The sequence below is a fragment of the Microcaecilia unicolor genome, chromosome 1 (genome assembly GCF_901765095.1).
Source record: "Microcaecilia unicolor chromosome 1, aMicUni1.1, whole genome shotgun sequence".
NCBI lineage: Eukaryota > Metazoa > Chordata > Amphibia > Gymnophiona > Siphonopidae > Microcaecilia > Microcaecilia unicolor.
This window is the reverse complement of record NC_044031.1, coordinates 24,387,484-24,400,254: the sequence shown is the minus strand read 5'-3', so window position 1 is coordinate 24,400,254 and position 12,771 is coordinate 24,387,484. Positions and strand designations below refer to the sequence as shown.

Genomic DNA, 12,771 nt, shown 5'->3' with positions numbered 1-12,771 from the left:
CCTATCCATTCTGCCCAGCCATGCCATCTACTCTCCCTTAGAGACCCTACGTACTTGTCCCAAGCTCTCTTGAATTCAGATACTGTTTTCGTCTCCACCGCTTCCACCGGGAGGCTGTTCCATGAATTCGCCACCCTTTCCGTGAAGAAGTATTTCCTCAGGTTACAAGTTCCTGGAGCAAAAGTGCATAATCTGCTATTGAGACAGACACGGGGAAGCCACTACTTGCCCTGGAATTGGTAGCATGGCATGGTGCTACTAATTGGGTGTCTGCCAGGTACTTGTGACCTGGATTGGCCACTGTTGGAAGCAGGATACTGGGCTACATGGACCACTGGTCTGACCCAGTATGGCTATTCTTATGTCCTTCCGAGTCCATCCCCTTTCACCTTCATCCTATGCCATGAGTTTCTGGAATTTACACCAGGTTTCAGCAGGAATAGGTCTGGCACCCAGAGCCAGGGGGCGGGAACCGGCCCTAAGCACAAAAACGTCCAAACTGGTATTTTCAAAACCAATTTTTAGACGTTTTTCTATGAAGTCTGTCAGAAGTGCTTTCAAATCACAAGGGGGCATATCAGGCGGGATCTGGGCGTTCCTAATATTTGGATGTTTTTCAGCCATAATGGAACAGAACAAAAAAATGTCCAGGACTAAAACTAAGACGTTTTGAGCTAGACCTGTTTTTATAATGAATAAGGCACGAAAGGGTGCCCTAAATGACCAGATGACCACTGGAGGGAATCGGGGGTGACCCCCTCTCACCCCCCACAAATGTGAATACAACATGAATACTCTGTATTAGCTGCTCCTTACTGCCGGTGAAAATCTACTATATAAAAGGTGTGCAGGAGAAGGGGGATATTTGAGAGACCATATGGCATGCAGGCGAGAGAAGAAGAGACCAAACCACCTGTGGGATGGGGTGGGGTTCTTCTGCCCACCCATCTTGGGCCCAGGCCCATCCAAAATTGGGTGTCTGGCTACGCCCCTGGTGCAGACTCCAACAGCTGATGCCCGACCCATGCAAGGCTGTCAATGAAAGCAGACGTTGGGCTGGGAGTAATAACTGAGCCCTATGTGAAAGCACCACTTGAACAGCCATTTTGTAAGGTGCTGGATGTTTCCATTTCACAAGCCACAGAAGGGAAGAGAGGGAGGAAGCAGCAGAAGCAACAGTTAGGTCATTTAGATGTCAAAGCCCAAGGAAGGAAGAGGAAGTGGAGAAATTGAGAGGGGTGGGGTAGAGAGAGAGAGAGAGAGAGAGAGGACTTGGAGGTGTTAAGGAAGGTGGAAATCATGAAGAGCAAAGGCTCAGGTTGGTGGAAGTGAAGGAGGAGAAGAAGGAGAGAAGGGAAAGAATGGAAATCAGGGTTTAGGGATTGGGAGCTGGTGGAGAACAGAGACTTGGAGATTTGAGTACCATACCCAAGGGGACTTATTTAACAAGTTCAGCCCTTCTCCACTGGACCACCAAGAGCTGAGAACATTTAGAAAACTCGGTAGTATTGGGCTGCGTTCACTGAACATGGTTGTGAAGGACTTCTATTGTACAGCCACTGTCCGGCCTTTTTAATGATGGTGTGAAGGGTCCATTTCAGGTGCCACCTCCAGATGTCTTTTACTAATAGCAATTTTCAGTCATCAGGCCATGTGGTGGCCAAGCCTGATCTGTAGGAAGAATGGGAAGGAACCACTAAGAGCTAGAAGTGGTTCAAGTGACAGTGGGACTTAAATGGAACACACAAAACTAAGAACCATATTTCCAAAGGACATTTGCCACACAGAAGCAGGGGCATTTTTCAAAAATAGGTCAGTTCAATAGAAAGAAGAAAAGCAAAGAGGTCATCAGAAGGAATGGATCCTCAGGAGCTTAACCATGATTGGATAGCAGAGCCGGTAGTGGGAGGCAGGGCTGGAGGTTGGGAGGTGGGGATGGTGCTGGGCAGACTTATATGGTCTGTGCCAGAACCGGTGGTGGGAGGTGGGGCTGGTGGTTGGGAGGCGGGGATAGTGCTGGGCAGACTTATATGGTCTGTGCCAGAACCGGTGGTGGGAGGTGGGGCTGGTGGTTGGGAGGCGGGGATAGTGCTGGGCAGACTTATACGGTCTGTGCCAGAGCCGGTGGTGGGAGGCGGGACTGGTGGTTGGGAGGCAGGGATAGTGCTGGGCAGACTTATACAGTCTGTGCCAGAACCGGTGGTGGGAGGCGGGGCTGGTGGTTGGGAGGTGGGGATGGTGCTGGGCAGACTTATACGGTCTGTGCCAGAGCTGGTGGTGGGAGGCGGGGATAGTGCTGGGCAGACTTATACGGTCTGTGCCAGAGCCGGTGGTGGGAGGCGGGACTGGAGGTTGGGAGGCAGGGATAGTGCTGGGCAGACTTATACAGTCTGTGCCAGAACCGGTGGTGGGAGGCGGGGCTGGTGGTTGGGAGGTGGGGATGGTGCTGGGCAGACTTATATGGTCTGTGCCAGAACCGGTGGTGGGAGGTGGGGCTGGTGGTTGGGAGGCGGGGATAGTGCTGGGCAGATTTATATGGTCTGTGCCCTGAAGAGCACAGGTACAAATCAAAGTAGGGTATACACAAAAAGTAGCACACATGAGTTATCTTGTTGGGCAGACTGGATGGACCATGCAGGTCTTTTTCTGCTGTCATCTACTATGTTACTATGTTACTATGATTTAGCAACCTCTATGACAGCCTCAGATGTTAGAGCCAGGTCTATTAGAGCAACATGCAGGTCCCTGGAGTAGTGTCGTGGTCAGTGCAGTGCACCATGGCTTGGGGGACTCAGGTCCCTATCTCTCTCTCTACCTGTCACATTTGTGGTGGAAACTGTGAGCCTCCAAAACTCACCAGAAACCCACTGTACCCACATATAGGTGTCCCCTTCACCCATAAGGGCTATGTAGTGGTGTGCAGTTGGGGGTAGTGGGTTTTGGGGGGCTCAGCAGACAAAATAAGGGAGCAACGATGAGATGTGTACCTGGGAACATGTTTTTGAAGTTCACTAAGGTGCCCCATTTATCTCCTGGGTTGTCTGGGAGACCAGTCTACTAGAAATGCTGGCTTCACCCACATCCCAATGGCTTGATTTTCTACATTTTTCACTTGGACTTTTTATTCTTTTCCGGAAAATGGACCAAAAAACAAAACGTCCAAAGCACAAAACCTTGTTAGAAACAGTATTTTTGAAAACAAAAGATAAGACATTTTTCTTTTTGGAAAATGAACTTCTTTCTTATTCAGATTTTGGGCATTTTTTTGCAAAACGTCTAAAGTTGGACTTAGATGTCGTATCGAAAATGCCCCTCTGAGACTCTTGGGTGAAAGTTGGACTGGTTTATCTGTTGAATACTGCACTGGAAAACACACTATGAGAACAAAGTGTGGATACTGATCATATACACCAAGTGCCTGATTTTTGGATCAGTGTTGTGTGGTACTTTAGGAAAGAGAGCAAGGTTGTGTCGGATGCTGATCATACTTGGAAGCTTCCGAATGCCGCAAATATAGGAAAATGCCTCAAGGGGCCCCCACACGCCATTATCTGCTAAAAATGCAAATACAATGCTTACCCAGTGAGATCAGGGTCTGATAATTCTCCTTCATCACCTCCCTGTAAAGCTCCTTCTGCCCTTCATCTAAATACCCCCACTCCTCCTGGGAGAAAGAGACAGCGATGTCCTCAAACGTCACTCGCATCTGAAATACAAACCAGAAACTCACTCAGGGACAAGGTGGAGGTGCTCACAATGCATTAGATTTCAGATCATTGAAGACTCGATGCCCCCTCAGAGTTGCCCCTGGAGTTGTTTTCCCCTATGGACTTCAGGGTTTGCAGAAAAGATTCTCTAACACCAGACCAAAAAAATATATATATTAAATGCCATCGCCTGGATAAATCTGCATAGTCTAAAAAGAGTTTCTGGTTTTTGGTTTTAATTAACATACTAGATGACAGCCGATAAAGACCTGCACGGCCTGTCCAACAAGCTAAACTCATGGCATGTGGTATGATGCGATACTGGTATCCGGTGAGTTCCCATTCGGACAATCCCCCCCCCCCCCCCCCCCCCCCGGATTTTTCCCACTCTCTCTAGCCTGTAGCTTCTTTCTTGTATCGGGTCGCATAAGCCCTGGTGGTGCTTTTTTTCTTTTTAATGGTGTTTGAAACAAGGAGGTTAGAGCAGCAGACGGATGTACACAGAGGACGTATAATAACAGAATAACTTCTCATAGGTAGAGTAGTAATTTGTTATAAATCGTTAATTAGTGTGTCATTTTGAGGAGCTGAATTAGGTTGAAACCTAGTGAACTGCATGTCTGGAAGGGGAAAGGGATATGTAAAGATAACGTGGGGGTGTGAGGGGGTGCTGCCTCTCCCCCCCCCCCCCCCCCCCGAAACAATATGGAAGAGAAAAGGGAGGGAGATTACTTGTCCTAGTGTGTTTTGTATTTTTTGGGTTATGGATGGGATTTGTTTTCCCTGGTGTGGTGGGAACTGACCTAGAACCGTGATACTAGGCTAGTATCCCAGTTGTACGTGCCATGGTAACATCAAGACTGGATTACTGCAATGCACTATACGATGGTCTGACTACAAAGGGCCTGCACCAGCTCCAGTTGATTCAGAATGCAGCAGCAAGACTCACAGAAGGTTGCAAGCGACGTGACCATATCACACCGTTTTTGCAAAAACTTCATTGGCTACCAGTACAATACAGGGCTAAATTTAAAACTCTATGTCTGATCTTCAAGGCCCTGTAAGGAAAAGGCCCTGAGTACCTGAAGAATAGGATGATCCTCCACACACCGCCCAGGACACTAAGGTCCTCCCAAAGACTTTCACTAACCACACCCTCTCCAAAAAACATTACACGATGTGATACCCGCAAGCAAGCCTTTTCCGGAGTAGCCCCCACACTCTGGAATGCACTGCCTGAAAGGATCCACTTAACATAAGATTATCTCTACTTCAGGAAGCAGGTGAAATCTTGGCTCTTCAACCAGGTCTTTAATGGAAGAAGTAACTAACTTGTTAGTCTCACTCACTCACTCACTCACACACACACACAAGGAGTGATTCGGGCTGCACATAGTGCAGTGGGACACTTATTTATTTTATTACATTTGAACCCCGTGCTTTCCCACTCATAGCAGGTTCAATGCGGCTTACATATTATATACAGGTACTTATTTGTACCTGGGGCAATGGAGGGTTAAGTGACTTGGCCAGAGTCACAAGGAGCTGCCTGTGCCTGAAGTGGGAATCGACCTCAGTTCCCCAGGACCAAAGTCCACCACCCTAACCACTAGGCCACTCCTCCACTGTTGCTACTATTTGAGATTCTACATGGAATGTTGCTATTCCACTAGAAGTCGGCCCTTGCAGATCACCAATGTGGCCGCGCAGGCTTCTGCTTCTGTGAGTCTGACGTCCTGCACGTACACTCACAGAAACAGAAGCCTGCGCAGCCTTCTACATGGAATGTTGCTAGTGGAATAGCAACATTCCATGTAGAATCTCCAATAGTAGCAACATTCCATGTAGAATCTCCAATAGTATCTATTTTATTTTTGTTACATTTGTACCCCGCGCTTTCCCACTCATGGCAGGCTCAATGCGGCTTACATGGGGCAATGGAGGGTTAAGTGACTTGCCCAGAGTCACAAGGAGCTGCCTGTGCCTGAAGTGGGAATTGAACTCAGTTCCTCAGTTCCCCAGGACCAAAGTCCACCACCCTAACCATTAGGCCACTCGATAAACTGAGGATGAAGGCAAACCATCTGAACCTAAATGCAGCAAAACGCAGATACTTTTGTTATCAAGCTTTGAGAGTAATGATGTGCCCTCCAAATTTGTTTTTGGCTGTACTACGATCAGTATTTCGAATAAGATTCAAAACCAAGGGGATGGTGATGAATTCTGCTTTAACCTGGTCTTAGAATAATATATAAGGAGCCCCACCTAATATACTAATTACAAAAAAAGGTTCCTTTCCATCAGAATAGTGGGTGAAACCTTCAAACTTGTACACCACACAAAATCCTTATCGGTCTATTTTTTTTTTTTGCATATTTGAAATAATTCAAATATAGAAACCCTTCAAATTTAAATTTCAAATAATGCACACATTTCCAGTATACTGCTTCTCGCTGTGGGAACTCAGAAAGCTGTACTCATATCCATCGGTCCGACACAGCGCTATGTTTTGCTACCATAGCTGCTTCAGGGAATTCGTTTTCACTAGAGACTCGGCACTTTTGTCTTGTATTAAACCAATAGAAGACAAACGTGCCGGGTCTCTAGTGTAAATGAATTCCCTGAAGCAGCTACGGTAGCGAAACATAGCGCTGTGTCGGACCGATGACTTGTTCATTTAAGATAAGTGTTCTATTGCAAAGTGATGCACTTAGGGAGTAGAAATCCACAGGAGACGTATGTGTTAAGGCGGTGAGAGTCTGCTAGGTACGGACGGGGAGAGGGATCTTGGGGTGATAGTATCTGAGGATCTGAAGGCGACGAAATAGTGTGACAAGGCGGTGGCCTTAACTAGAAGGTTGCTAGGCTGTATAGATGTATAGAGAGAGGTGTGACCAGCAGAAGAAAAGAAGTTTTAATGCCCCTGTATAAGTTGTTGGTGAGGCCCCACCTGGAGTATTGTGTTCAGTTTTGGAGGCCGTATCTTGTTAAGGATGTAAAAAGAATCGAAGCGGTGCAAAGAAAAGCTACGAGAATGGTATGGGATTTGCGTTACAAGACGTATGAGGAGAGACTTGCTGAACTAAACATGTATACTCTGGAGGAAAGGAGAAACAGGGGTGATATGATACAGACGTTCAAATATTTGAAAGGTATTAATCCGCAAACGAACCTTTTCCGAGATGGGAAGATGGTAGAACGAGAGGACATGAAATGAGATTGAAGGGGGGCAGACTCAAGAAAAATGTCAGGAAGTATTTTTTCACGGAGAGAGTAGTGGATGCTTGGAATGCCCTCCCGCGGGAGGTGGTGGAAATGAAAACGGTAACGGAATTCAAACATGCGTGGGATAAGCATAAAGGAATCCTGTGCTGAAGGAATGGATCCTCAGGAGCTTAGCGGACATTGGATGGCAGAGCTGATGCTGGGAGGCGGGGCTGGTGGTTGGGAGGCTGGGCTAGTGCTGGCCAAACTTATACGGTCTGTGCCCTGAAGAGCACAGGTACAAATCAAGGGTAGGGTATACACAAAAAGAAGCACATATGAGTTATCTTGTTGGGCAGACTGGATGGACCGTGCAGTTCTTTTTCTGCCGTCATCTACTATGTTACTATTATATATGAGTATTAGAAATTTGTGCCCTATGAAGAGAAATTTTATGTGTGTACTGAGTTTGTCTGAATTGTGTATAATATGTATGAGGTTTTACTATTGTGCATGTGATGTAACATAGTAACATAGTAGATGACGGCAGAAAAAGACCTGCACGGTCCATCCAGTTTGCCCAACAAGATAAACTCGTATGTGCTACTTTTTGTGTATACCCTACTTTGATTTGTACCTGTCCTCTTCAGGGCACAGACAGTATAAGTCTGCCCAGCACTATCCCCGCCTCCCAACCACCAGCGTGATTATGTAATGTACCTAGAAATTTTTAAATAAATATATAATAATAGCCCTTTATTAGTGAATATGGATTAGCAGCTAGTTCACCAATTTATATACGTACCTGGCACTAGTCTTATCATTTGCATGTGCAACTGGGGCGGCCTGACCATTAGGCCTCCTGAGGCAGGGGCCGCAGGGGGCACTCTTCTACGAGCAGCATCTCCCCCCTTCCTTCCCCCAAAAGCAAGTGGCAGCAACGATTCCCATACGCTGCCGGTATCCGCCTCTGTGGTGTAACTTCCTATTTCCTCAGAGGCGGAAGCAGTGGAGACAAGGCCGGTGGAGTCGGCAGGACAGCATATGGGAATCGCTACCTCTGAAAAACAGAGAAAGAAGGTAAACTCCGGGAATGGGGTGGAGGAAGGAAGGGGGGAGATGCCAGAACTTGGCCTGGGGGGGGGGGGGCATCTCTGCCCTGCCTCAGGAGGCATCTTGCCTTGGGCCGCCCCTGCGTGCAACTTTGACTCTAATTTATTGTACACATAAATTTATAGAATTTTTTTTGGGGGGGGGTTAATGTATGAGCAAATCCACGCAACCGATTTCCACATTTAACAAAGTTCTAGCCCTTATACACTGTGCACCAGAAGAAAGGTTATGTGAAACCAACATGAAAATATGCCCAAAAAAATCTGGGAAAATTTCCTTTAAATCAACATGAAGAAAAGAGGGGGGAGGGGGTTGGCCATGCACACCTCTAGAACACTCTAAATAAACTCATTGGTACATATTTCTTCTTCGAACTGCAGTTCATATATTCCAGGTTGAACGTTTTCTGCTGATTTGGAAACAGAAAGGTTGACACTATAAACGTTCTCCTTTTTTTTTTTTTCAGTTACTGAAAAATAAAACTTTTGAATAATTTATGTCGGGGACCTGAAATTCTGTTACGCATTTATTTCTAAATTTTATGTCTTATTTTCTGAAGCTCTAAAGAGATCACAGGCAGCAGAACCTGAGAGCCTTATGAAGCAGGAGGAGCAACTGCCTTGTGAAGAGAGGGGAACCAGGAAGAAGAGCCTCTGGGGCTGCAGGGAATAAAGACCACAACTTCCTTAGAGCCCCAGGAATGCATTGGGCAGTGCCGCCAGGCTCGTTTCTTCTTCTGCTTGTGTATCAGAGGTTGCATGACATTGCCTGGCACTGCATCCCCTGCTGCCCACCTCCTGCCAGTCTCCTACCTGCTGAGCACAAAGCCCAAGAGCCATTCTCCTGCCCTTCTCCACAGCACCATTTCCAGCCCCTGTGAAGGGAGGGGAACCAGGAAGAAGAACTTTCTTTTTCGTCTGCTTGCTCCATGCACCATGTGTGTATCACAGGTTGCATGACATTGCCTGGCACTGCATCCCCTGCTGCCCACCTCCTGCCAGTCTCCTACCTGCTGAGCACAAAGCCCTGCAGCCATTCTCCTGCCCTTCTCCACAGCACCATTTCCAGCCCCTGTGAAGGGAGGGGAACCAGGAAGAAGAACTTTCTTTTTCGTCTGCTTGCTCCATGCACCATGTGTGTATCAGAGGTTGCATGACATTGCCTGGCACTGCATCCCCTGCTGCCCACCTCCTGCCAGTCTCCTACCTGCTGAGCACAAAGCCCTGCAGCCATTCTCCTGCCCTTCTCCACAGCACCATTTCCAGCCCCTGTGAAGGGAGGGGAACCAGGAAGAAGAACTTTCTTTTTCGTCTGCTTGCTCCATGCACCATGTGTGTATCACAGGTTGCATGACATTGCCTGGCACTGCATCCCCTGCTGCCCACCTCCTGCCAGTCTCCTACCTGCTGAGCACAAAGCCCAAGAGCCATTCTCCTGCCCTTCTCCACAGCACCATTTCCAGCCCCTGTGAAGGGAGGGGAACCAGGAAGAAGAACTTTCTTTTTCGTCTGCTTGCTCCATGCACCATGTGTGTATCACAGGTTGCATGACATTGCCTGGCACTGCATCCCCTGCTGCCCACCTCCTGCCAGTCTCCTACCTGCTGAGCACAAAGCCCTGCAGCCATTCTCCTGCCCTTCTCCACAGCACCATTTCCAGCCCCTGTGAAGGGAGGGGAACCAGGAAGAAGAACTTTCTTTTTCGTCTGCTTGCTCCATGCACCATGTGTGTATCAGAGGTTGCATGACATTGCCTGGCACTGCATCCCCTGCTGCCCACCTCCTGCCAGTCTCCTACCTGCTGAGCACAAAGCCCTGCAGCCATTCTCCTGCCCTTCTCCACAGCACCATTTCCAGCCCCTGTGAAGGGAGGGGAACCAGGAAGAAGAACTTTTTTTTTCGTCTGCTTGCTCCATGCACCATGTGTGTATCAGAGGTTGCATGACATTGCCTGGCACTGCATCCCCTGCTGCCCACCTCCTGCCAGTCTCCTACCTGCTGAGCACAAAGCCCTGCAGCCATTCTCCTGCCCTGGCTCCCTCTTTGCTGGCTCAGGAGCAGCAGCCCTGTGAAGGGAGGGGAACCAGGAAGAAGAACTTTCCATGCACCATGTGTGTATCAGAGGTTGCATGACATTGCCTGGCACTGCATCCCCTGCTGCCCACCTCCTGCCAGTCTCCTACCTGCTGAGCACAAAGCCCTGCAGCCATTCTCCTGCCCTTCTCCACAGCACCATTTCCAGCCCCTGTGAAGGGAGGGGAACCAGGAAGAAGAACTTTCTTTTTCGTCTGCTTGCTCCATGCACCATGTGTGTATCAGAGGTTGCATGACATTGCCTGGCACTGCATCCCCTGCTGCCCACCTCCTGCCAGTCTCCTACCTGCTGAGCACAAAGCCCAAGAGCCATTCTCCTGCCCTTCTCCACAGCACCATTTCCAGCCCCTGTGAAGGGAGGGGAACCAGGAAGAAGAACTTTCTTTTTCGTCTGCTTGCTCCATGCACCATGTGTGTATCACAGGTTGCATGACATTGCCTGGCACTGCATCCCCTGCTGCCCACCTCCTGCCAGTCTCCTACCTGCTGAGCACAAAGCCCTGCAGCCATTCTCCTGCCCTTCTCCACAGCACCATTTCCAGCCCCTGTGAAGGGAGGGGAACCAGGAAGAAGAACTTTTTTTTTCGTCTGCTTGCTCCATGCACCATGTGTGTATCAGAGGTTGCATGACATTGCCTGGCACTGCATCCCCTGCTGCCCACCTCCTGCCAGTCTCCTACCTGCTGAGCACAAAGCCCTGCAGCCATTCTCCTGCCCTTCTCCACAGCGGGATTTCCAGCCCTGACTCCTGCTGCCTAACCTGTTGGAGGGCAGCTTTAGGCTTTGATGGATCGGCGCTGGTGCTCAGCTTCTAATTCTATTCGGTGTTTCCAGATCTCTCAAGGCCCCTGTACAATTCGCCCCGCCCACCCCCATGCCAGAGGAGGTGATGTCACAAATGGAGGAGGAGATGAAGCCTGTAGTTTTGGGGATGAATGCTGGGAAATGTAGTCAGATAGAATAGTATTTCCCTTAACAGTTTAATACGTTGCAAACGTTATAGCAGCTAAGGTTTAAAAAAAAATAAATCCACAGGACAGAAGGAGATAATTTACAGAATAAAAGTGCAAAATAAAATTCCAGCAAGGATAATAACAAGGCCAATTCCCAAGTGAGTGGAGGAGTGGCCTAGTGGTTAGGGTGGTGGACTTTGGTCCTGGGGAACTGAGGAACTGAGTTTGATTCCCACTTCAGGCACAGGCAGCTCCTTGTGACTCTGGGCAAGTCACTTAACCCTCCATTGCCCCATGTAAGCCGCATTGAGCCTGCCATGAGTGGGAAAGCGCAGGGTACAAATGTAACCAAAATAAAATAGATACTATTGGAGATTCTGCATGGAATGTTGTTATTCCACTAGCACTTCACATATCCAAAGATAAGAACTATGAGAATGTCCACAGTCTACTTACAGGAAATACGTTCGCCTTAATGATTGCAAAACTCAAACATCCATGTATCTTATTTCAATGCCTTCATAAATTGACTCATTTTTGGGAACCCTCGGACGATACCACTAAAAGGCAATCTCATAAATTTCTGCCTAGTGGCTCAGCATCTCTTCATAGGGTCTTCCCTCAATTAACTATTAGTGCTGTTTTTAATGCTGTGACAAACAAACTCAAAAAGTGCCAAAATTATATACGTGTTATAAATAAATAAAGAACTCTAAAAGAACTTATCTTGAGTTCTAGTCCATGTCTCTCGCTGGTGTGATCCACTTAGGCTTCCCCTAAATTGCGCCCGACGCCGCGGGTTTCAAAACTTGCATCAGGGACTCGGGTTAAAGACTACCTTAGATTCACAGCGATATATAAGCGTAGACATCCGTAAACACTGCCATGTGAAGTGCATTTAAGTTACCAAAGAGTTTTGTGGATAAGGGAGATTTAAGTGGTTTCAGTTATTCCACTAGCAACATTCCATGTAGAAGGCTGCGCAGGCATCTGTTTCTGTGAGTCTGACGTCCTGCACATACGTGCAGGACATCAGACTCACAGAAGCAGAAGCCTGCGCGGCCACATTGGTGATCTGCAAGGGCCGACTTCTACATGGAATGTTGCTACTATTGGAGATTCTGCATGGAATGTTGCTATTCCACTAGCAACATTCCATGTAGAAGGCTGCGCAGGCTTCTGTTTCTGTGAGTCTGACGTCCTGCACGTACGTGCAGGACATCAAACTCACAGAAACAGAAGCCTGCTCGGCCATATTGAGTGGCCTAGTGGTTAGAGTGGTGGACTTTAGTCCTGGGGAACTGAGTTCGATTCCTGGCACAGGCAGCTCCTTGTGACTCTGGGCAAAATCACTTAACCCTCCATTGCCCCATGTAAGCTGCATTGAGCCTGCCATGAGTGGGAAAGCGCAGGGTACAAATGTAACCAAAATAAAATAGATACTATTGGAGATTCTACATGGAATGTTGTTATTCCACTAGCAACATTCCATGTAGAAGGCTGCGCAGGCATCTGTTTCTGTGAGTCTGACGTCCTGCACATACGTGCAGGACATCAGACTCACAGAAGCAGAAGCCTGCGCGGCCACATTGGTGATCTGCAAGGGCCGACTTCTAGTGGAATAGCAACAATCCATGTAGAATCTGAAATAGTAGCAACAGTGGAGGAGTGGCCTAGTGGTTAGGGTGGTGGACTTTGGTC

The 12,771-nt window shown here is 48.0% G+C and overlaps 2 protein-coding genes across 2 annotated transcripts in view; one reads left to right on the top strand and one right to left on the bottom strand.

The window, feature by feature from the left end:
- Window positions 1-10,968, bottom strand: part of LOC115463343 (oocyte zinc finger protein XlCOF6-like) — a 389,691-nt gene extending 378,723 nt beyond the window's left edge. Inside the window, exons 1-2 of the mRNA XM_030193759.1 lie at window positions 10,798-10,968; window positions 3,580-3,706 (exon numbers count right to left, since the gene is read on the bottom strand). Of these exons, the coding sequence (XP_030049619.1) occupies window positions 3,580-3,706; window positions 10,798-10,824 (154 nt within the window). The 5' untranslated portion in view covers window positions 10,825-10,968. The remainder of the gene's footprint in view (window positions 1-3,579; window positions 3,707-10,797) is intronic.
- Window positions 1-12,771, top strand: part of LOC115463370 (gastrula zinc finger protein XlCGF26.1-like) — a 952,960-nt gene that overhangs the window by 278,776 nt on the left and 661,413 nt on the right. The window lies entirely within an intron of this gene.